Source organism: Callithrix jacchus, chromosome 16, assembly GCF_049354715.1.
Source record: "Callithrix jacchus isolate 240 chromosome 16, calJac240_pri, whole genome shotgun sequence".
NCBI classification, from domain to species: domain Eukaryota; kingdom Metazoa; phylum Chordata; class Mammalia; order Primates; family Cebidae; genus Callithrix; species Callithrix jacchus.
In genome coordinates this window covers 13,362,724-13,387,041 of record NC_133517.1, presented here as the reverse complement: position 1 = coordinate 13,387,041, position 24,318 = coordinate 13,362,724, and the positions used below count along the sequence as shown (strand labels likewise).

At 37.6% G+C, this 24,318-nt stretch overlaps 1 protein-coding gene and 1 long non-coding RNA gene across 4 annotated transcripts in view; one reads left to right on the top strand and one right to left on the bottom strand.

Annotated features, from left to right (window-relative positions):
• Nucleotides 1–10,929: 10,929 nt before the first annotated feature.
• LOC144579695 (uncharacterized) lies at nucleotides 10,930–23,971 on the bottom strand. 2 transcript variants are annotated; one of them, XR_013527841.1, is made up of 3 exons: nucleotides 23,270–23,971; nucleotides 18,776–18,873; nucleotides 10,930–11,179 (listed from the first exon to the last, which is right to left on the bottom strand). It is a non-coding gene; the product is annotated as an uncharacterized LOC144579695 (long non-coding RNA). The 2 variants fall into 2 exon arrangements; XR_013527842.1 differs by lacking the exon at nucleotides 10,930–11,179 and adding an exon at nucleotides 11,187–18,338.
• The window catches only part of BPNT2 (3'(2'), 5'-bisphosphate nucleotidase 2), a 34,930-nt gene continuing 33,901 nt past the window's right edge, over nucleotides 23,290–24,318 (top strand). For both annotated transcript variants that reach the window (XM_008982676.5, XM_002758924.7), the window contains exon 1: nucleotides 23,290–23,936. In XM_008982676.5, the coding sequence (XP_008980924.1) occupies nucleotides 23,550–23,936 (387 nt within the window). In that variant the 5' untranslated portion in view covers nucleotides 23,290–23,549. The remainder of the gene's footprint in view (nucleotides 23,937–24,318) is intronic.

Sequence of the window (24,318 nt, the reverse complement as noted above, 5' to 3'; positions counted from 1 at the left end):
AGGTGCAATTCATCAATAAAATTGATTTTAAAGATCAAAACAAAGCAGAGAGGAGGCAGTAGTTGACAAAATGAACGAGAAAATCTTGTTCAGGAGCTTTCTGAGGAAATAAAAGCTCAGTTTATGTTTTTAAAAAATTCACCTTCGCCGACACAAATATAAAGGCAGAAACTTCCAGGGGCTGCCTCAGCAGCAGATTTGCTCCGTATTGTTCTTCCACTTCATCTTTCCTTTGTTATTTCTTTTATACTTCTAGGTTGGAAGTTAATCTCACATGAATTAGTGACATATGTTTTTCTAAATGATGGCAGAAAAAGGAACTATGTGAAATACAAAGATTGCAAACCTGCATTGTAGCTTTGTATTTATAAAAGAAACACATACTCATTGTGAAAAGTTTTATAAAAACATAAATATAGGAAGAAAATAATTTATCTCATAATCATAAATCTCAGTAATCTCATTACCACAGGAGGGAAATATGTAATATATATAAGCAAATATTTACTCATTGACTGCTATGTGCCAAGCATTGTACTGGACATAATGAACAAAACAAAGCTTTTTCCCAGGTGGGAGAGACAGCCATTACTCCAATACTCAAATGCACACAGTATTTTATATAGTGTTTTGTCTCATGCTTATATGCTTAATAATGTATTGCAATTTTTTTTTCTTGAACAAAGTCTTGCTCTTTCACCGAGGCTGGAGTACAGTGGCTTGTTATGAGCTCACTGCAACCTCCACCTCCCAGGTTGAAGTGATTCTCCTGTTTCAGCCTCCTGAGTAGCTGGGATTACCATCACCTGCTGCCACACCCAGCTAACTTTAGAATTTTTAGTAGAGACTGGGTTTCGCCATGTTGGCCAGGATGGTCTCAAACTCCTGACCTCAAGTGATCCACCCTCCTTAGCCTCCCAAAGTGCTGGGATTACAGGCATGAGTCACCGTGTCTGGCCTGTTCAATAATTTTTAATCTATATATAGTATTCCAATGTACAGTTTTACCACTTTCTTCTTTAGTCAAATTTTCTTTTATTAACAATATAGATAATTCTCCCCACTTCCTATTTTTTGGTTATTAATAACAATACTAATGTAGCAAAATATTTGGACTTATTTCCTGAGGTTGATAAAGTCTCAGGGAATAAAATACAGAATCACAGGTTGTCCTAGTTTTGAATTTTCTCAATTTAACATTTAGAACTTTACACTGTTGGCCAGGTGCAGTAGCTCATGCCTGTAATCCCAACACTTTGGAAGGCCAAGGTGGGTGGATCACAAGGTTAGGAGGTTGAAACCAGCCTCTATGACCAACATAGTGAAATCCTGTCTATACTAAAAATACAAAACTTAGCCGTGCATGATGGCATGTGCCTGTAGTCCCAGCTACTCGGGAGCCTGAGGCAGGAGAATTGTCTGAACCTGGGAGGCAGTGGTTGCAGTGAGCCAAGATCATACAACTGCACTCCAGCCTGGGCAAGAAAGAGACTCCATCTCAAAAAATAAAAAGTAAAAAAATAAAAACAAAACAACTTTACATTGTTGCAAACTAGCCCAAGTAAACAAATGTATATCCCAGAGAGTATTAAGAAAACATAATTTTAGGCTGGGCATGATGGCTTACGCCTGTAATCCCAGCACTTTGGGAGGCCGAAGTGGGCGGATCACCTGAGGTCAGGAGTTCGAGACCAGCCTGACCAACATGGTGAAACCCCATCTCTTAAAAAAAAGAAAACATAATTTTGACATGAATTCTTTTTTCATGGATTCACATTCTCCATAATTTAATCTAGGTGACTACAAATACAAAAAAATAAGATGGTGGGCTGGCTGTGACTTTTAATTCCAATACTGATTTCCCAGAGCTTGCTGTGGATTATTCTTGGCATGTATTCCTATGCTAAAATCTGTTCCTTAGAAAACTCATGGAGGTGATCCCATTTTGTCTCTGCAATTCTTTTTGGCATTAATGGGACACTACATAAAAATAAAATACATAAAGTATCAGCTAAAACACTTGTAGCAATAGAAACAGCAGTTTATACAAATAGAATTATATGAGTTCTTTCTGCCATGTTTCCAACAAATAAAGCTATAAAGTTTTCAGTAGCCGAGCCATTCTAACTCACTGAAGAAAAGCAGTTTACCATAAAGGAGAGTTTTCTTCTCTACCTCTTTAGGTAATTTCTTTTGAGATTGACAGGGGTTCTATAGCACCTTAAAGAAAGGAAGTGCTCCTTTTTCAAAAGGTGTTTACCCTTAAATATAGTTAATAACGCTTCTTTTACAAGATTGTAAAGGGCACTCTGAAGATTGAAATATATTCATAATTATAATGCTCTACCCAGCATCAAAAACTCAGTAGAGCTAGGTGGTAGTGGCCAAGTGTGCCAGGAAACCACTCCAGTCCAGGGTTTTTTTGTTTGGTTCGTTGTTTTTTGTTGTTGTTATAAGTTTCTTTATCCCGACTCCCACAATCCCCACAAGTGTTTAATCTAAAATTAAAGTTATATAGGCTTAGAGAAATACTGACTTTTTGTAAAATCCACAGCGAGCCTCATATTTTGATAACACTGATTTACTCACAGCAGAGAAACAGGAAAGGATTGTGGAAAAATACAATTGTTCTTTCATAGCAGCTCAACATCATAGGCTATGTTTCTTCAACTTTAGATCTTAAGTTTAGTGATATCTGCAATAATAATTTCTTCCTTAAAACAATAAGTAAAAGTATTTTAAACATTTATCTCTCCTCTGTTCAAATTCTTACTTTCAGCTGTAGAATGCACACATGTATAAATTGAGTGAATTTAGAGTATGTTAATATTAGACCTTGTGTGATATTTGATTGATTAAATAGTATAGATAAACTTAAAAATTATTTATTCCAATTTATTGGCCTATATGTTTATTATAATGCCCATATCACAGTCTCCTGATTATTGTAGCCATATAGGAAGTCTTGAAATCAGGCAGTCATGGTCCTCAAATTTTGTTACTAAGTTCTTTCTACTTTTTTCAAAAGTCTTTTAGCCTTTTTATGTTCTTTGCATTTTATATATAAATTTTAAAATCAGCTTGTCCATTTCTATGAAAATGTTCCACTGAGAGTTTGATTGAGATTGCATTGAATCTATAGGTCAATTTAGAAAACATTGACCTTACAACAATACCAAGACTTCCAATCAATGAACATGGAATATCTCTCCATTTATTTAGATCTTTAATAATTTTTCTCAGAAATATTTTGGCCTAGCACAGTGGCTCATGACTGTAATCCCAGCACTTTGGAAAGCCTAGTGGGCGGATCACCTGAGGTCAGGAGTTCAAGACTAGCCTGGCCAACATGGTAAAACCCTGCCTCTACTCAAAATACAAAAATTAGCCAGGCATGGTGTTACGTGCTTGTAGTTCCAGCTATTCAAGAGGCTGAGGCAGGAGAATCATTTGAACCCCAGAGACAGAGGTTGCAGTGAGTCAAGATCACGCCATTGTACTCCAGCCTGGGTAAGAAGAGTGAGACTCTGTCTGAACAAAAACAACGAAAATAAATATTTTGTAGATTTTAGCATACCGATCTTGAGCATATTTTGTTGAGCTTATGTAAAAGATGTTGATTTTTTGATGTTATTGAGAATATGTTATTTCTTAAATTTTTTTCCCAATGGTTTACAGTATATAGGCATACAGTTAATTTTCCTGTATATTGATGTTTCTGCAAAGTTGCTAAATTCATTAATTAGATGTAGTTGTTATTTTGTAGATTCAGAATTTTCTAATATATAATTATATCATCTGCCAATAGCTTTTTCTTCTTTTATTTTAATTTATAAGTCTTTTATTTATTCTCTTTGCTGTATTTAACTGGTTAAGAATTCTGGGATAATATTTATTAGAAGTGTTTAGTAGGCATTCTTGTTTTGTTCCCAATTTTAGAGAAAAAAATACCATATTTTACCAACAAGTTTTTTTTTTTAATTTTCTTAATTTAGAGATGGGGTTTTGCTATGTTGGCAAGGCTGGATTCAAACTTCTGACCTCAAGTTATCAATAACTGCCTCAGCCTACCAACAAGTTTTATATAAGCTGTAGATTCTCCATATATGGTCTTCATCCACTTGAGATTGCTTGGGTTTTTGACAGTTTGTGATACAAGTAGGAAATTAAATTTGCCAAATGCATTCTCTTCCTATATTGAAATGATCATATGATTTTCTTTAAATTTCATTTATATATATATATTGTATTCCTTGATTTCCCAATGTTATAATAACTTCTCACTTCTTTCACAGATTCTACTTAGTTATAATATATAATCATCTATACATGTTATGGAATTCTTCATGGCAGCATTTTGTTAAGGACTATTTTGTCCACGTTCATCAGTGATATTGTTTATAATTCTCTTTTCTTGCAACACCTTTGTCTGATTTTGCTATCAGAGTCATGATGGATTCATAAAATGAGTTTGAAAGTGTCAAGTTATATTTTCTGGAGTTTACAGAATATGATTTCAATTTTAAAATTGTATTGATTTTAGCTTCTACATTTATTAGTTCCTTCTACTTATTTTAAAATTAAAATTAAAATTTCTAGTTTATGAAGTCAGAAGCTTAGATTATTGTTAGTCTTTTTTCTAACAGTAATTTAAATCTATAAATTTTGCTTTATGCTGTGCTCTATCTGTATCTCACATGCCTTATTCATCTTGAAAGATTTTCTTGTGATTATTTGACCCATGTGTTATTAAGCATATGTGTGTGTATGTGTGTGTGTGTGTGTGTGTGGTGTATTGTGTGTGTGTGTGGTGTGTGTGTGTGTGTGTGTGTGTATATATTTGGATATATTCCTTGTCTCTTTTGGTTATTGATTTTTAATTTGAGCCTGGTATAGTCAGAAAATATTGCCTGTTTCATTTCAGCCTTCTTAATTTTAGCGAAAGTTTTAATTTTTTCTTCATTATTTTAATGTTTTCCTTTAAATATTTGACTGCAAAATCTGTCACCTATGTCATTCTCGGTCTGACTCTATTAACCTACTTTTCTCCTCTGTATATGACATTTTTCTGCTTCTTCACCTCTCTACTAATTATAATTGGATGCTTATTATTATTAATATAATGTTGTTTGTCTAGTTTTGTTAACTTCCTTTAATTGTTATATTTTCTTCTGGTAGGCAATTAATTTAGTTGCAGAACAATGTGACCCTTTTGAAACTTGTTTTTAAGGTTTGTTAGGATGAATTTGGGGCAGGCTTTACTCTAAAGCTACTTTGATTCTCCTCTTAAGTAATGCCAGTTCTTGGGTCTCTAGTGAATGCTCTGGTTGTTCAGTGAGGTTGCTTTAGCTGATTGGCTAGAACTCAATACCCACAACCAGCCCTATGTTATCTACAGAAATGTTCCGCCACGTATGTTTCCTTTCTCATTTACTTGGGATCACTCTATACCTGCAGAACTTAGCAATCAGTCAGAAAGTCAAGAGGACTCAATGCAGATATCTGGAACTGTTTTTTCTGCATTGTCCCTTTTACTTTGGACACTTTCTCATGAATTCCTGTCACCTAACCTTCCCCAGCTCAAGGAGGACTCCACATTCTTCTTCCTCTGGACTAGCTCTGTGCCTGTACAGCCCTGGCAGCAAGCATCTCTCTAAATTTGCATCTTCTGGATCTCACTGGGCTTTCCCTCATGTGGCCCTGCTCCTGCTTCATTCCTCCCTAGGCTAAAATTCACTAAATGCCTGCAGCAGAAAACAGAGACAACCACAAGCCTACCTTGCTTGCCTCCCTTCTTTTGGGAGTCATGATCCTGAGCTCCCTGTTGCTAAATGTCTGAAAAGTATTGTTTGTATATATTTTTCCCAGTTTCTTTGTTGTTTAGGCAGGAGTGTGAATTATTCCCTCTTATTCAATCTTGGCTAGAATACATGTATCCTAAACCATATCTTAAAAATCTAAATCAATGATCCAAAGATTTTTCAAATGATGTTGATAAAATCTACAAAAGCAAAATACAAAAGCATCAATAGAAACTCAGCCAATCATAAAACAAGATAAGTTCTTCAAACTTATCCCCAGTCAGTAATATATAAATTTTTGTTTTAAATCCTGAATGTATTTAAACATATTTAATAGCAAAATTAGGCAGACATACTTTTATCTGTTTTATAACATTATTTTTTGTAGATGCTATGATAATTACTCATATTTATATTGTCTAATTTCAGTCTAATTTCACATTTATATGGTCTAACTTTCACATATGTTACTTCCTGTGATACTAATATAAAACCCACGAGATAGGCAGAGTATCTCTAAACCTGGAAAATAGGTATCTTAATTCCAAATCATTATTAGATGAAACAAATACAATATATTTAAATGGCTCTAAAGTTTTTCCAGTTAATATAAATTACCATATTTTGCAGAAACTGCAAATAATAGGGAAGACTGGTAAAACTGAAAGAGAGCTGAGGGTTTACATTGAAACAATACTTAGATATCTGCCAGTCTAGAGGGTTTATCACTTTTCAAATATAAATATAAAATGCAGGAATGGGAGTAGATGAGGTTTTACTGGGAAAAACAAAAAGAGGAGTTGTCTAACACCTTAATTTATTTTTTGCAGTATTCTTAGGTCAGAAAACATATAAACATAACAAAATAATGATAGCTTTCAATTAGGTACCTGCCATATGATCAGCTCTATATTAAGGTCCCATTATAGAATTTAATTTTCACATCCATGCGTGTGGTAGCTATTATTATTAACCATGGACCCCCAAACCTAAAATTAACATATACTAAAAAAGAAACGTTAAAGAAAAAAGAAGAAAAAAAAATCCACATTTAGAATATAATGAAACTACAGGACAACAAAGAAAAAATATTAAAGAAACCAGAGAGAAAAAAGAGCTTACTTATAAAGGACAAAATATTATATTTTACTTAGGACTGACTTCACGGCTTTGAGCTGGGTCTTCAAACTACTGAGGAAAAATGTCTTCTACATAGAATTATATACCTACATATGTTTACTAGAGCTGCCATAAAAAATACCAGTCTGGTGAATTAAACAACCTCTCTATCTGCATTTCTCTAAGCTTGCCTGTGCTAAAGAGAGCTTAAAAACTGGATTATTGGCCGGGCGCGGTGGCTCAAGCCTGTAATCCCAGCACTTTGGGAGGCCGAGGCGGGTGGATCACAAGGTCAAGAGATCGAGACCATCTTGGTCAACATGGTGAAACCCCGTCTCTACTAAAAATACAAAAAAAAAATTAGCTGGGCACGGTGGCGCGTGTCTGTAATCCCAGCTAGTCAGGAGGCTGAGGCAGGAGAATTGCCTGAACCCAGGAGGCGGAGGAACGGTGAGCCAAGATCGTGCCATTGCACTCCAGCCTGGGTAACAAGAGCGAATCTCCGTCTCAAAAAAAAAAAAAAAAAAAAAAAAAAACTGGATTATTAGCAAATTCAGCTATTTAACACATATCTGATTGCCTGTTACAGACCAGATACTACTAGTTACAAGTATTACAAAAATAATTAGGAAATATTTCTACCCTGAAGAGATTACTGGTTTAAAAGGAAAAAACTGTTATCAGAAAAGGGCTTCTTTTTCCTTCTGTACCTTTCACTCCACGGTAGTAGATAAAGTATTCTAAGCCAGTGCTCCTCAAACTCTGGTAGGGATAAGAATCGCCTAAAATTCAAATTCTAATTTAGAAGGTCTGCATTTCTAACGGGCTCCCAAGTGATGCTGATGCTGCTGGGTCTGGGGACTGTGCTTGAATAAACACAGTCCAGCAGGTACTTTCCTTCTTTCAAGTTGCGGAGAATTTCTTCGCTATTATGGTATTCTGATTCAAGCATTTTAAAGTGCTTCGCTTTAGAAATCTAGTTACATATGCTACATTTTCCAAATTGACAGTCCTGTTTGTTTTATAAAATTATGTCTGTTAACTTGAATAGTTCACCGAGCCAGTCAAACGAACCCAATCCACAATTGGATTAACACAATGTGGATTGTGTCCGTTTGACTGGAGAGCTTAAGACGTTTTCTGGAAACTATACTGTTGGCTAACAAAGAGCCAGTGCTCATCTCGGCCTCGGGCTATACTGTGTTTCCCTAATTATAATGCAGGCCCATGCTACAGCAAGTGTCATTTCAATAGCAACGTTAAATCCGAAGGCTGTCAGGCATATGCCAAACGCAGTGCAATGAAAAAAACTGTTCCGTAAAAATTACTCTGTCCACCTTCTTCTCAACGTTTCTGTCTTTCCTCTTTTTTTCCCTTTTTGTTTTCTTTTTTTGGCAAATCCTTAGAGCTAGAGTGCCTTTTCTTAATAGCCTCTGTTTTACACTCTTGTTCATCCTCCGCCATCGAGCTTACTCGGAAGGAAGTGCAGACACGTGAAATCTTATTTGACTTGTTATTCACTTATTTTTTTTAAATCCTGTTATAAAACAAAAGGCACATTCAATGTCATTTACTTATGACCATAGTATTGTGTCAAACCAGATTGTTTGTTTTCCGCTTGCCTCTATGCTCAGAATATCCTGGAATTATTTTTCCCTACACATTTCCTATTGTTTTTCTCTAGGCTAACCCAGCTATTTAGCAGTACATTTTAGTAACAAGTTTGGCTTATGACTTACATTTTTTGGTTAACATTTAGTCTGTATATTCCATTGTATGGAAGGTTAAAATTATAGGTTAATAGGCTTTCAAATGTAAGCTAAGATGTTACAATCACATTGTCCAAAAGGAACCTTCCCAAAGGATGAGTACATCTTCAACAAAATAGTACTCAATTTATTTCTATCTAGATTTCTGTATTTTGACTCTGTCCTATATTCCAGCAGCATCTATATAAGCATAGTAATAACACATACATTGAATAAAAGACCATGCTGCTCCAGCAAATAGAGCAGGACTGAGTGGGGTCTGGCTTGCGGAGTGGGGAGCTCAGACTGATGTAGATGAGAGGACACGCGTGTTACAGGACACAAGAGAACAGATATGGAGGATGAACAAGCCTAGAGATCTAATGTATGACATAAAGTCTTTAGGAAATAAAATTACACAGTTTTAGGTTTCATACTAAATGAATAGATTTTTAGCTGTTCTTGTCACAGAAAGGGTAAATATGTGAGATGATGATCTGCTTCAACATAATGGTTTTACCATGTAGTCCACAGCATCATGTTGTATACCTTAAATGTATCCAATAAAATTGATTAAAAATAATTAATCCAAATTAACAGAAGCCACCTGAGTAAAGTATAATGACAACCGTTTATAACAAACTCACAAATAATTAAGAATTTAGGCTGGATGTGGTAGCTCACACCTGTAATGCCAGCAATTTGGGAGGCCAAGATAGGAAGACTGCTTGAGCCCAGGAGTTCAAGACCAGCCTGGACAACATGGCAAGACCCCCACCTATACAAAAAGTTTAAACATTAGCTAAGTATGATGGCTTGTGCCGGTGGTCCCAGCTACTTGGGAGCCTGTGGTGGGAGGATCACTTGTGTCCAGGAGGTTGAGGCTGTAGTGAGCTATGATTGTGCCACTGTACTCCAGCCTGAGTGACAAAGTGAGACTTTACCCTTTTATTAAAAGGTACAAAGTTTTTATTAAATGAGATAATTTCTCTTAAGTTCTTAAGCAAGGTCTAGGTTCGAAGTAAATGCTCAAGAAATGATAGCATTACTTATAACTAGATAAATGGTTTTCTTCCTTTTTCTCTCTAGCATTCAGTGTTTTAAGATAATGTATTTTTCATCATACATCTTTATAATATATAAAATTATAAATATTTAATAAGCATCAACGGAATTAGACCATATAATTCTCATAATTCTTAGCTTTCTATATATAAACTTATCTGGCTTTCTTTTTTTAAGAAAAAAATCCATTAATCACTTAAGAGTGTGGTGACAAGAAGTAAAAGTAAAGAAACAGTCTATAGCAAGAACTAACTTCATGAAGATATAACCCAAATCTTTTTTGTCATGGTGCACGTGTAATTAAAAAGTGATAGGTCGTAGTGGCTTGAGTGATTTTTTACATTTTGAAGAAACAGCTCCAAAATGGACTATCTATCTATCAAGATATATTCTAGACACATAACCCATGAACTTATCCCTTCTGTGTATACACACATGCATAGGCGCGTGTGCACACACGTGTGTACACACACTATCACATTCCATCTGAGATTTCATTAGAATGGCCTTACTGACCTTATTTCTATCTGCTTTCTGGTATGACCCCTTAACCAATCTCTAAGTAGTTCTAAACTTTCCCTAGTCTTCTTGTCTTCTAAAGATCTCTCCAGAACCATCTTTAATGTTACATTTACAGAAATATAGGCTTTTTCTTGCTTGCTTTCCCAAATAATTCCAGCTTCATCTCATTATCTGGTTCCAAAGCTGCTTCCATGTTTTCAGGTATTCATTATCATCAACACCATATTTCTTGGTACCAATTTTCTAACTTAGTTTTCTGTTGCTTATAACAGAACACTGAAACAGAATAATTTACAAGGAACAAAATTCATTTATTATAGTTCTGCCAGTTGGGAAATCCAAGGTTGGGGGCTGCATCTGGTGATAGCCTTCTTGCTAATGGGGACACTCTGCAGAGTCTTGAGGTGGAGCACAGCATCACATGGTAAGGAGGTTGAGCATGCTAATATTCTAGCTCAGGTCTCTCTCTTTTACAAAGTCACCAGCCCCACTCTCATAATAGCCCATTAATCCATTAATTTATTAATTCATGAGTGGATTAATTCATTCACTTCTTAAAGGCTTCACCACTCAAAATTGCCACAATGGGAATTAAATTTCAAATGAGTTTTGAAGACAAACATGTAAGTCATAGAATTCTGTTTCTTCACTTGATCTCCTTTTTCCCTTTTCTCTTTTTCATTTTTTCTTTTCTTTCTTCTAAAAAATTAGGTTTTTCAAACTTTAATTTATACACAAAAGTCACCAATTTTAAGTACTCAATCTGACAATTTTTGGTAAAGGTATAGAGTCAGCTACCCCACAATCATGATGGGGTGGCTATCATGTAGAACACTCCTGCCACTCTGGATGTCCCTTCAGAGGCCGTTGCAGTCAATCCCCTTCTCCTAGCCTTGTCCCAAGAATCTTGGGTTAACTTGTTTCCTATATTAAATATGAAGAGGAATGTTAACAGTCTGAAAAACACCTTGGTCATGTAAATATTCCTTATGGCATCTTGTTCTTAATCTACAGTGATTGCACGTTGCTGGTCATTTCCTAATTGGCATCCTGAATAATTGGAAATCATTAAAATATGCCTACCTTCTGCCCACTTACAGAACCACCAGCTGGACTCATTATCTTTGTTGATTTGCTCCATGTATATCAAAGATATATTGGCTCCATGTTTCCAAAGATATGTCATGCTAATTAGCATCTCCTCAGAGCCTGGAAACACACTCTGAGCTTAAAGAGAAAGAGATGCACAGATGCAATGAAATGTAGTAAACCTACCTCCTACTTATTTTTCTGTTACCCTTTGGCTAGATTTTGATAAAGTATTGATTCTGAAAGATCATTATACTATTAACCTGTGGAAATAAGAAAAGATAAGGAATAATGAATGAATGAGGCTCGAGCAATGAATCTAGAGGATGGACAGTGGCAGTGTAAATATGGTGAAATGAATAAAAATGCATTATAAACCATTTGTTGAGAATGCGTCAAGCACAATTCCGAGATACTAAACCAGAATAAGCTGTGAATCTCACCCACAGGCTTACATCCAAGTAGGGGAGACAGCCAGGTAATCAGGCAAAGATGACAAATGATGCATGCAATGATTGATTGCAGCAACACTATTTGCTACAGGAACACCCACAAAAAGCAGACTGAGATATTCTGAGAGAATGCACTGAAAGCGGATGCAAAGGTGACAGAGACACTGGATCTGAAAGCAAAGGGAGCTGGGATCCCTGCACAGGTTTGCCCAAGTGCTGGGAATCATTGCTGGCCCTAAACAGCTTCTAAGGAAAGGGTAAGTGAAGTAACTGTGGAGTGGCTCATGCTCACCGTGGACCTCTGGGATCCTAGCTGCAGGAAATCTCACAATACCTATGGACATTTGATTTAGCAGGGATACCTGCCCAGAGAGTCAACAGAAACAGAGCTTGAGTCTGCACAAACCCTAGAAAGTTTGGTGCAAAGACAGCTGCAAAGGAACACAGACACAGACACCCATTCCCCAAGGCTCTCCATACTCCTCTAGGTGGCTCAGGCCTTTGTTAACTGCCAGACCTGGAAAGATCAGGGCTGTCTTCCTGGTGGGACTAGAGCAAATTAGAGCTGCATGTCCCCTGTCAACCAGCCCCTCACAGCAAAGCCTTCACTGCTCTGCTGGTGTTCTTCTACTGAAGACCACTGCTGTACATGGCCCCTGCCATCCCGCAGGAGCACTTTTGCCAACAGCCCCCTGACAGAGGGCCCTTGGTAGCAGTCCTTACCACCCCATGGGAGTGTACTACCAGCAGCCTCTGGTGTCCCCAAAGGAGTGCTTTTGCTAGCAGCTCAGCACCCCTAGCACAGCTGGTGCTTGACTTTGAGGGGCCAGAGAATAAAGTCACAGGACTGGTCCCAGCCCCAAGGGTTAGAGAGTGCAGCCCAGGAGTGTCAAGCTGAGCCAGAAACAAAGTCAGTAAACTATACTAGTCAATTTATACTAGTCAAACCCTCGAGAGAAAGAACATGAAAGCAAAAAGTCTTATCCAAAGGTCAGTATCTTCAAAGGGTGAAAGAATATAAGCCCTCACAGATGAGAAAGAACGAGAATCTTGGCAACTATAAAAACGAGTGTCTTCTTACCTCCAAATAATCACACTAGCTCCCCGTCAGTGGTTCTTAACCAGATTGAAACTGCTGAGATGACAGACATAGAGTTCAGAAACTGGTTGGCAAGGAAGCTCAACAGGATACAGTAGAAAGTAGAAATCAGATCCAAAGAAAACAGTAAAATGATCCAAGGGTTGAAAGATGACATAGACATTTTAAGAAATAACCAAATTGAAGTTCTGGAATTGAAAAGTTAACTATTGGCGTTTCATAATATAATAGGAAGCATTAACAACAGAATAGATCAAGTTGAATAAATCATCTCAGAACCCAAAGACCTCTCCTTCCAATGAACACAGGCATTCAAAAATAAAGAAAAAAATATTAAAGAATGAATGAAACCTCTGTGAAATATGGGATTATATAAAGAGACCAAACATATGACTCACTGGTATTCCTGAAAGAGAAGGAGAGAGAATAAGCAACTTGGAAAATGTATTTGAGGATATAGTCCTCAAAAGTTTTCCAAGTCTTACTAGAAAGGTCAACATACAAATTCAATAAATTCAGAAAACCTCTGTGAGATACTATACAAGATGACAAGACACATAGTAGTCAGATTCTCTAAGGTCAAAGAGAAAAGAAAAAATCTTAAAGGCAGCTAGAAAGAAGGGAAGACCACTTACAAAGGAAATCCCATCAGGCTAACAGTAGACCTTTCGGCTGAAACCTTACAAGCCAAAAGAGATTGGGGACCTATTTTTTACATCCTTAAAGAAAAGAAATTCTAACCAAGAATTTCATACCCCACCAAACTAAACTTCATAAGCAAAGGAGAAATAAAATCCTTTTTGGACAAGCAAACACTAAGGGAATTCATTACAACTAGACCTACCTTAGAAAAGGTTCATAAGTGAGTGTGCTAAACGTTGAATCAAAAGGAAGATACCTGCCACCAAAAACACCACTTATGTACACAGCCCACTAACACTATAAAGCAACTATGCAAATTATATTACAACCAGCTAACAACACAATGACAGCATCAAATCTTCACATATCAATATTAACCTTGAGTGTAAATGGTCTAAATGCCCAACTCAAAAGGCAGAGTGGCAAGTTTAATAAAGAAGCAAGGCTCAACTTTCTGTCTTCCAGAGACCCATCTCACATGTAATGACACCCATGGGCTCAAAGTAGATGGATGAAGAAAGATCTATCATGCAAATGGAAAACAGAAAAGAGCCTGGGTTGTTATTCTTATGTTAGATAAAACAGACTTTAAACCAACAACAAGCAAAAAGGACAAAGAAGGGAATTACACAGTGATAAAGGGTCCAATTCAACAAGAAGATGTAACTATCCTAAATATATATGCACCCAACATTGGAGCATTCAGATTCATAAAACAAGCTCTTAGTGACCTACAAAGAGTCTTAGATAACCACACAATAATAGTGAGACTTCAACACCTGGCTGACAGTGCTGGATTATTGTAGCAGAAAACTACCACAGATATTCCAGACTTAAATTCAATACTTGACTAATTGGACCTAATAGGTCTCTACAGAATACTCCACCCAACAACAACAGAATGAATATTCATTCTTCATACAGACACATGGCACATACTCTCAAGATCAAACATATTCTTGGTCATAAAGCAAGTCTCAACAAATTAAAAAAAAAAATCATACCAACCATACTGTTGGACCTCAGTGCAATAAAAATTGAAATCAATGCCGATAAGATCTCTGAAAACCATAAAATTACATGGAAATTAATAACTCCTGAATGAATTTTGGGCAAAACATAAAATTGAGGCAGAAATCACAAATTCTTTGAAGCTAATGAAAACAGAGACACAACATTTCAGAATTACTGAAGCCATGTCAAGAGGGCAGTAATAGCCCTAATGCCTCTATCAAGAAGTTAGAAAGATCTCAAATTGATAGCCTAACATCACACTCGAGGAACTGGCAAAGCAAGACCAAACCAACCCCAAGGCTGGCAGAAAAAAATAAATAACCAAAATTAGAGCACAACTGAATGAAATTGAGATATGAAAACCCATACAAAAGATCAACAAAATGATCTTCAGTCTTCTTAAAGCCTGTGATATCTAAAAGCAGCCTTGAAAAACATGAGGCATATAAAACTTTACATTTGTCATGGTTGTTCATAGTGATAAGTGATTCATAAAGGAGAAATAGGAGAATATTTAAAATTAATTTGTATCATTCAGAAGCACTCAAGAAGTGAAGAAAATTAAAAATGCAATCCGAATCAAATCATATATGGAAATCAAAATGGTTCAAAGGAATTTTTAAAAATGAAGAAAGAAAGAATGAGAGAGAACACCCTGCACCCCACAATGGAGCAGGCACCATGGCAGGGGCTGAAAACTCAGGCTCTGCATTTGAGGGGCTAACACACTTACTGTTTTCCCAAGGATATTTGCATCATCCACATCTGGGCATTTGGTGGAAATCACGCTAAACGGGAAATGAGGGACCGTGGTTCTCAATATGGCCTCAGGGAACTCAGTTTACTCACCTATACAATCAAGAGACTGAGCTAAATTGTTGCTCTAGCGCTTTAACCTCTAAAATTTTCTGATTTGATGTGCACTCAGCAGGTGTTCATAACTTTGACATGAGGTATAATCATGTTATTTCTTAAGAAATTTTATTAGAAGGGTAACAATGGGCATATCTGCCACAGCCCTCTGCAAAGGAAAGTACCATCAGGCCATTACACTTCTTCAAGTTGCTATGGCTTTGTTCATGTGTTTGGAAGTCAAATAAAAATAAACTTGCTACTCTGGTTGAAATGATTTGGCCAGATGCAAGACAGCTATGTGAATGTATGTGAGAACTACAGGGTGATAAGGAGTTTGGGGTGAAACACAACCAGTATGAGTGACCCAACGGGAGCTCTTCATGCTGGTATGAACATGGATACACAGAAGAAAAAGGCTGACTGTGGTGGCTCAGACCTGTAATCCCAGCACTTTGGTAGGCTGAAGTGGGTGGATCATTTGAGGTCAAGAGTTCGAGACCAGCCTGACAACATGGTCAAACTCCGTCTCTACTAAACATACAAAAATTAGCTGGGCTGGTAGTGCATGCCTGTAATTCCAGCTACTCGGGAGCCTGAGACATGAGAATTGCTTGAACCTGGGAGGCAGTGGTTGTATTGAGCTGAGATGGTGCCACTGCACTCCAGCCCGGGTGACAGAGGGAGACTCCATCTCAAAAAAAGAAAAAGAAAAAGTGGGGCAGTAGAGTTGTGTTTGTATTCTATACGACTATGAGCCATTCTTTGTTTTTCCTTTTTAATTTATTTTATTTTTGAGGTGGAGTTTCACTTTTGTTGCCCAGGATGGAGTGCAATGGTGCAATCTTGGCTCACGGTAACCTCCACCTCCCGGGTTCAAGTGACTCTCCTGCCTCAGCCCCGGAGTAGCTGGGATTATAGGCACGCATCACCATGCCCAGCTAATGACTATGAATCATTCTTGAAGAGCTTCAGGATCTGTCGAACATGACAGTTTTAGCAGTGCTGAGATACAGAAAGACTCTACAGTTGCTTGCCTTCCTGGGCTCCTCTTTACTAAAGATATTTGTTCACAAACCCCCATCACCCAGAGAAATATAGGTGTGTCTCATCTTTTACAACTGTGAAAACCTCAGGGGCAGGCAGGAGGATGCGTCCATCTGAATGGGGCTTATACTGAAGACTGATGAGTAAGCAGCTAGTTCTACTAAAAGAATGGGTTAATCAGGAAGACCTTGCAGAATAATACAGTTTTAGCAAGTTGATGTGGCAACACTGCATATTTTCTATTTGCTTTGGGACTAAGATAAATCAATTGGGAAAGTGTTTGTGTTTTATTTATTGAATTATGATTCAAATTTTCTTCAAACTCATAAAAGCAAGAAGATTGCTTTTTGTGTGCTATTAGAAAGACTGGCTTTATTATTAATCCTTTTTAGGTCAATTTCTGGGCCTGCCAACATTAAGTATATGAAATAACATGACAAGGAAAAATTTATCCTATAGTTCAACTTTGCTTAAAAGTTATAGGAAGTTAAAAAAACTCTAAATCATCTCTGAAAAAGTCTGACTTTTTAAAAAATGTCCTCCTTCATGTGATTATCTTTAAATTTTCAATTTTCTTTTTAAACTTGAGGGTATAGTGAGATCTCAACGTGGGCAAAATTATAATTCTGTATATAAACCACAGAAGTTTTTTCTAAAATGTGGGGATTGTGACTGTCAAAAGTGTGAAGGTTCTGAGATTTTACTCTGCTTGCAGCTAACAAGTGAGTCTGCTAGCCACATGGATGGTGGCGGAAGTCACTAGACTCCAGGCTCAAGACAAAGCAATTGTGGTATTTAGAGTGTCAGCATTTGCACTTGGGTAATACTGAGAGGGTCTCACCTTGTACAGGCACAACAGGATACATTCCAGGAAAGGAACTCTGAGTTGAAGAACCCTAAGTCTTCTGTAATTAGCAATAAACCTGCCCTACCTTTGTCCCAGAGTGAGTCATCATTTACATTATAATGTAAATAAAATCAACTTGTCCTTTGCTCTAGAGGGAGACACCATCTGTGTCTTCCAAAGCTGTTTGCTATATAAACATCCTTGAAAAGATAACCTCCTTGAAAAAGCAGTCAGTCCCTCTACAGGAAAGACATGAGAAAAACAAGAAATCACAGAGATTTGTCGCTCAACAGTGACCCATTAATGGAACCATGAAATCAGTTTGAAGGTTTGTATAAATATACAAGAATATATCATGTATTAGGGTAAGTATTGTTTAAGGAAGCCTTTGTTTGCTCTATCTACATGTAAAATTTATTTTAATTCCCAAAAAGTTTGAGAAACACTTGCTAGGGTATGATGGCTATATTGAGTTCTTACTTTCTAGGTGACACAATTTGTCTTGTTTTATGTCTAATCTGTGTAATAGCCATATGTATTATGCTGAGATTTTTATGTAATGTAAATTATGAGCAAAATTCCATAGACAACATATTGTAGTCATGATTGATGAATAGCATTCAAATGCTATTTTCTGCAGATGAGAAAACTTTAGGTAATATATTTTAGAGATGGGGTCTTGCTCTGTCACTCAGACTAGAGAGCAGTGATGAGATCTGGGCTCACTGCAGCCTCAACCTCTTGGGGTCAAGCAATCCTCCGGCCTCAGCCTCCCAAGTAGTGGGACTATAGGCATGCACCACCATGCCCAGCTACTTTTTGTATTTTTTTCTGGAGATGGGGTTTCATCATGTTGCCCAGCCTGGACTCAAACTCCTGAACTCAGGCAATCCACACACCTTGGCCTCCCAAAGTGTTGGGATTACAGGTGTGAGTCATTGTGTCAGGACTGTATATTTTTTTAATAAATGAAATTTTAAGAGGACAATTTTACCTCAGGTTTCAGGTAGGTAGTGGGCAAAATGTGTATGTCCAGATCACCTAGAGAATAAAATATAATGTGGTAGAATTTACATTACTCAGTGAATTGATATTTTGCAAGCAATAAGATTTAATGAAGAGTACAAACCAAAAAGATTAACAAATATTTGATATATTTGTAGTGCCAAAGCAAATATATATACACATACACTATATATATATATATATATATATATATGTATATATATATATATATATATATGTATATATATATTTTTTAGGTGATTTGTATGCTGGTGAAACAAATTTCTTGAATAAACAAAATGAATATTGAGTCCTTAATGTGTTTGTTAAATTCATTTTTTTCTTTTGAGAAGCACTTTACAAACATTTAAAAGTAACTTTTGAAAATCCAGTTTCATAAATACTTACTGAATTCTTGCTATATGCATAGGATCTGACAGGTCAGAAGATATAAAGATATGCAAATTACTTACCTGGATTTATGCTGTGCATATGGATCAGAGTGATTATAATTTCAAAGGCTCGCAACTATTTCCAGTTTTTTCTTGTATGCATAGTTGTCCTTCTCCATCTGTGGGTTCCACATTCATGCATTCAACCAACAAGACAAAAAATATTTCAAAAAAATTACCAGTAAAAGTAACAATGCCATGGTAAAAATAATACAAATAAGCAATAGAGTATAACAACTATTTACATCGTATTTACATTGTATTAGGTATTATAAGTAATCTAGAGTTGGGGAAGATGTGTATAGGCTATACACATATATCATTTTTTATAAGGAACTTGAGCATCTCAAATGTTGGTATCTCTGGGAGGTCTTGAAACCAAACCCTGCAGATACCAAGGTATGATTATACCTACAGAACTGTCTCTCATAAGAACTCAGTATTATTATTGCTAGGATTGGGGCCATAGCAAAATGTTATAATGCTAACATAATTATTTTACATTAATTTTAAAAGTTACACATTTAATTGTTTATTTCTAAATCTTGAGGAAACAATTTTAAGAATAAATATAGATCCTGTTCTAGAAAAAGACTATCCACAATCTTAATATATAAAAGCCACTGTTTCTAACTTCAATTATCTGCCAGAGAGAACTTTAATAGTAGAAGCAAACACTGGATCTATTAAGAAGTAGAATTATTGTTTCTACAGTATAGAATCACTTAAGTAAATAATATGTAAATAATAATCTTCTTGGAAGTTTTATATTTTAAACATGTAAAATGCCATCAGTTCATTGTTTTCTTTCTCAGAAAGGTAGTAAAAACACTTTTAATGAGGGTTCAACTAGGCTGAACCTGGGTTAATTATATTGTACCTGCAATGCACATTTAAAGGAAAAAATATGAGGAAACTAACTGGCAGAGATTCGTTTTCATAAAAAAGGTTTTCCAGGGTAAATTTGAAGGTCAGGAATCATTGAAAGGAACCAAAATATCCTTAACATCTGAGATGCTAATAATGTTTCATAAATTGATATTATTTATTCTGTACATAATGGAGACCATAAAGAAAAGTGGTATTTGTAGGAAAAGTAGCTATTTCCAGACATTTAGAAGAAGTCTTTTGTCTGATGTAATCAGAACTAGTGTGGGCCAATTAACTGAGAAAACTGAATTAAAGTAGGAATTACAGAAAAAACTAGATGTCTTGACAACGGAAACTAAAACAAGTAAAAATATATTCCTTTGTCTCTCTTTTATTTTAAGGCAGGGTTTTTCATTGAGTATAGTTTCTAGGTGCAGTTTCAAGTTGTCTTACTTGCAACAGCTTACATAATTATTTTAATTTAATTTAAAAAGTTAAACATTTAATTGTTTATTTCTAAATCTTGGGGAAAACAATTTTACGAATAGATACAGATTATGTTTTAGAAACAGACTATCCAGTTGCCTCCTTAGCACAGAAGGCAGGGGGTCAATCTCATAATCTGAAGAAACAGACTGTCCACAATCTTAATGTATAAAAGCCACTGTTTCTGAACTTCAATTATCTGCCAAAGAGAACTTTAATGGCAGAAGCAAACACCATATTAATGGATCTATTAAAAGACAGAATTATATGTATAATGCATCCTCTAGGATCAACAGTTTTGGTTTCTTTAAAGTAGGTTGAAAACAAGATTCTCATAAAGCTATTTGATTTCATCCTCTGAAATGTTATGATTCTTTTCCTCCTAGTCAGCTACAGTTTTTATGGCAACACCTTTATCAAGGCATCTTGTTTTCAACCTCATATTTATACTCACATTTGGTTTTATACAATATTTAATTTAATATGTACAGTCACTCACCATGTAATGATGTTTAGGTCAACAATGGACCACGTATAGCATAGTGGTAATAAGATAATAGTGCATTTTTACTGAATACTTACCATTGTGTTACAATTGCCTACAGTATTCAGTACAGTAACATGCTCTACAGGTATGTAGCCTAGGAGCAATAGTCTACATACTGTATAAATGGTAGATTTGTATACGTATATACCATATGCCTAGGTGTATAATAGGATATAGCATTTGTGTTTATGTAAGTACATTATGATGTTTGCATAATGACAAAATCACCTAACAATGTATTTCTCAGAACATATCCTGGCTGTTGAGCGACCTGACTGCATTTATAACAACAACCACAGTGGCAAAAAAGGGTTAGGAATAAACAAAACTGACTATTGAGAAGCTTATGAAGTTCAACTCGTGAGTGCCTCGAAAGCACTTATCTTATAGGCGTGAAATCACAAATGTTCCTTCGGGCCTTTTATAAAACCCAACAAGAAGTGGGTTTTATAAAAGGGCCGAAGACATGTGCTGGCAAGCCAGTTAAATAGATATTTTTAGGGAAGCTCCTACTGTATGCTAATTCTGTTGCCATTGGTATTGATACAGAAGAAGTATTAGGTGATCCTCATATTCAATACCTAGAGAAAAGGTTATTTTTGAAAGACCAATTTGCCTCAAATTCACAAACCCGTTATTTTACATCAATTTCATATTATTTTCATTTGTATATATGCATTTTTTGAAACTTCTGACAACTTGTTACCAAAAAAGGAAGTGTCTTTTAATCAAATTACTGTAAAGGTTTTACGACATCATTGTATCACATGTAATTAGTCAAATGTTTTCTTATGTCATAGTTTCTCTTGTTGATTAACTGTTATCCTTTAATACCTATTCTCTATTATCAATTATCACTTGAGTGCTAGAACGCCTCTTGGAGCTATGATCTTTAAAGTGACTCTTTCTTTTCAGATAACTTGGCATTTTCTCCCTCTAGTCTTAAATCTCCTTTCTGCAGTAGAAATGCTCCAGAGCTTTCAGTGTTCCCCTCCCCTCAGTGATACACTGTGTATACTGCCTCACTGAATGTGATCCTATATTATTCTCCGATATCCTTGGAAAACATTATTTCATTTATTTTGAGAAACCTCAGCTAGACTTCCCAATGATGCTTTTAATATTGACATGACTACTATCCAGCTCATCTTTTTGTTGCTCTCATGGTGTAGGTTGGTGTAGTTCTGTTTAACTTAAACCTTTATATTTCAAATCTGATCTTTATCTTTACCCTTGGGATGGGTTTCTAGCATTACTCTGTGACATTCAGCTGTAGATATGAAAGCAACTTTACTTCCCCGCAAAGTTGATCTCAAAAGCTGACAAGAAAGAGGATGCTAGTTCTTTAAGTTCTGGCGCTGTCAATGCCTTAGGGGTTTTTCTTTCACTGATTTGTATTTGTACTTGATTTCGTGCTGTGATTATTTTTAAGCTACTTAGGATTGCTGGCAGCGAAACCAAACAATCAATAGTCAGTGTTTTTGTTGTATCTGTATAATCATATGCAAATTCTGGAGACCCCCTGAACTCTGAGTAAGCGGTAAAGGTCAGGCTCTACATGACTTGCTTAGCAATGGATGTTTAGAAGTTTGGTATACTTGTAGTTTTTCAGGTGGTTAATTGCACAGTCCACTTAAAACCAATGCTGTTTTGTTATGAACAGTAAAACAAGCTACATTTTAAGTTGATTTTATATAGATATTTTAACATTTAAAATGATATATATCTTAATATTCACTTTTAAGAAATTAAAGATAAACATGAGTACTTGCATTAAGTATTCACTATCATTCTAGCTAAGATCAGTGTTATAGAAAGTTAATTCTGTCGAATACTTCTATAAGGTACATTTAGAGGGCCTACACTGACTCAAAGATTACATGTTCTAGATTGACTATCTCCTTTCTCCGGATAACCTCTATTTTAAGTGGACTTTGTCAAGCAATTCCTCTTCTCCCTCAAGCTCTGGTAGGAGAGCCAGGCTCGAGTACCATTGGAAATGAGAGAAGCCTGGTTTGTTTTCTTTCATTATAAAAAGCCCGGATCAAGGCATGTTTTTCAGCTGCTTAGAGGATGCTTTATTCTGGCAGGTGGAGGTGGAGGGAAACTCTATACACACATAAGCATTTAGAGCACAACAAAGATGTCAACAGAATAAAGAGCCAAGTATAATAATTCTTCCCCTCAACCCCCCGCCAGTCCCCGCCCTGCCTGGAAGAGCGCGGAGAAGCGACTTAAAGGTACAGGCTGTCTACACTCCCGCTGGCTAACAACACTTGCAAATCAATCTTTTAAAATGGTTTATTGTGTTTTTCTCTGTTCCTCAATAATCTGAGCGTGATTAAGAAGACTAGGCTATTACTGTAGCTTTATTACAGCCATCCATAGTCGTACAAAAGAGGTATTTAATTTTAACATCCACAAGGCACTCAGCACAGCGCGCTTTCCTGCGTGGATTGCTGCTCACCACTTCCAGGAATACCTTCCAAACCAGACCAAGGAAGGCAGCTCAGTCGAGATCCTCCCGCCCCGCCCCCAAGGGGAGGGGCCCAGATCTCCCCGCCCCTCGCCCTCGCCCTCGCTCCGCCCCGTCGCGTAACCCGGATACACACCCACGCTCCCCTTTCACCTTGCTGCCGTTGGCTAACGTGGAAGTCGGACCCGCCTGCCGGGGAAAGAACCTATACCTAGCTGCCCAGCGAATCGGGCGCTAGTGGCGGCGACGGTGCTTTTCGCAGCGCCACTCGGCCTTTCCTGGGAGGAAGTGATGGGGCGCACGGGGGCCGGGGAGCGGGCGCCGGTGTAGCCCGCGCGGCGCCTGGCCCGGAGCGCAGCGGCGGGCGCGGGGAGGCCTGTGAGAGCCGCAGCCCAGAGCGCCCGGCCTCCCGCGCCATGGCTCCCATGGGCATCCGCCTTTCCCCCCTGGGGGTGGCAGTGTTTTGCCTGCTGGGGCTCGGCGTGCTCTACCACCTCTACTCGGGCTTCCTGGCCGGCCGCTTTAGTCTCTTCGGCCTGGGCGGCGAGCCTGCCGGCGGCGCGGCGGGACCCCCGGCCGCGGCCGACGGGGGCACAGTGGACTTGCGCGAGATGCTGGCTGTGTCGGTGCTGGCCGCAGTCCGCGGCGGCGACGAGGTGAGGCGCGTCCGCGAGAGCAACGTCCTCCACGAGAAGTCCAAGGGGAAGACGCGCGAGGGAGCCGACGACAAGATGACCAGCGGCGATGTGCTGTCCAACCGCAAGATGTTCTATCTGCTCAAGACCGCCTTCCCCAGCGTGCAGGTGGGAGCCCACGGGCGGAGCGCCCACTCGGGCTTGGGAGCGCGTCTCAGCGCGTCGACTCTTTTAACTGTATGGGGTGTGGAACCTCTGGTTCCCATTTCGTAGATGTGGAAATTTAGACCCAGAAGTTAACGTGCACAAGGTCATACAAACAGCAGAGGCGCTGGGTGAGGTTGCACGTAGTCTGACTCACAGGGCCCGTGCCCTTTTGGCTCGTCCCGGGTTGGCTCCGCGCTGTGTGTACCTGGGATCAGGAGGCCTTGAAACGAAAAGGCTGAGAAAGTTAATTGCACCCGCGGCTTCTGGCCCTTCTGTAAAACGAAGGGGTTGGCTAAAATCCCCATAACCATTATCCTTCCTTGATTTCATCCCTAGAAAGGTC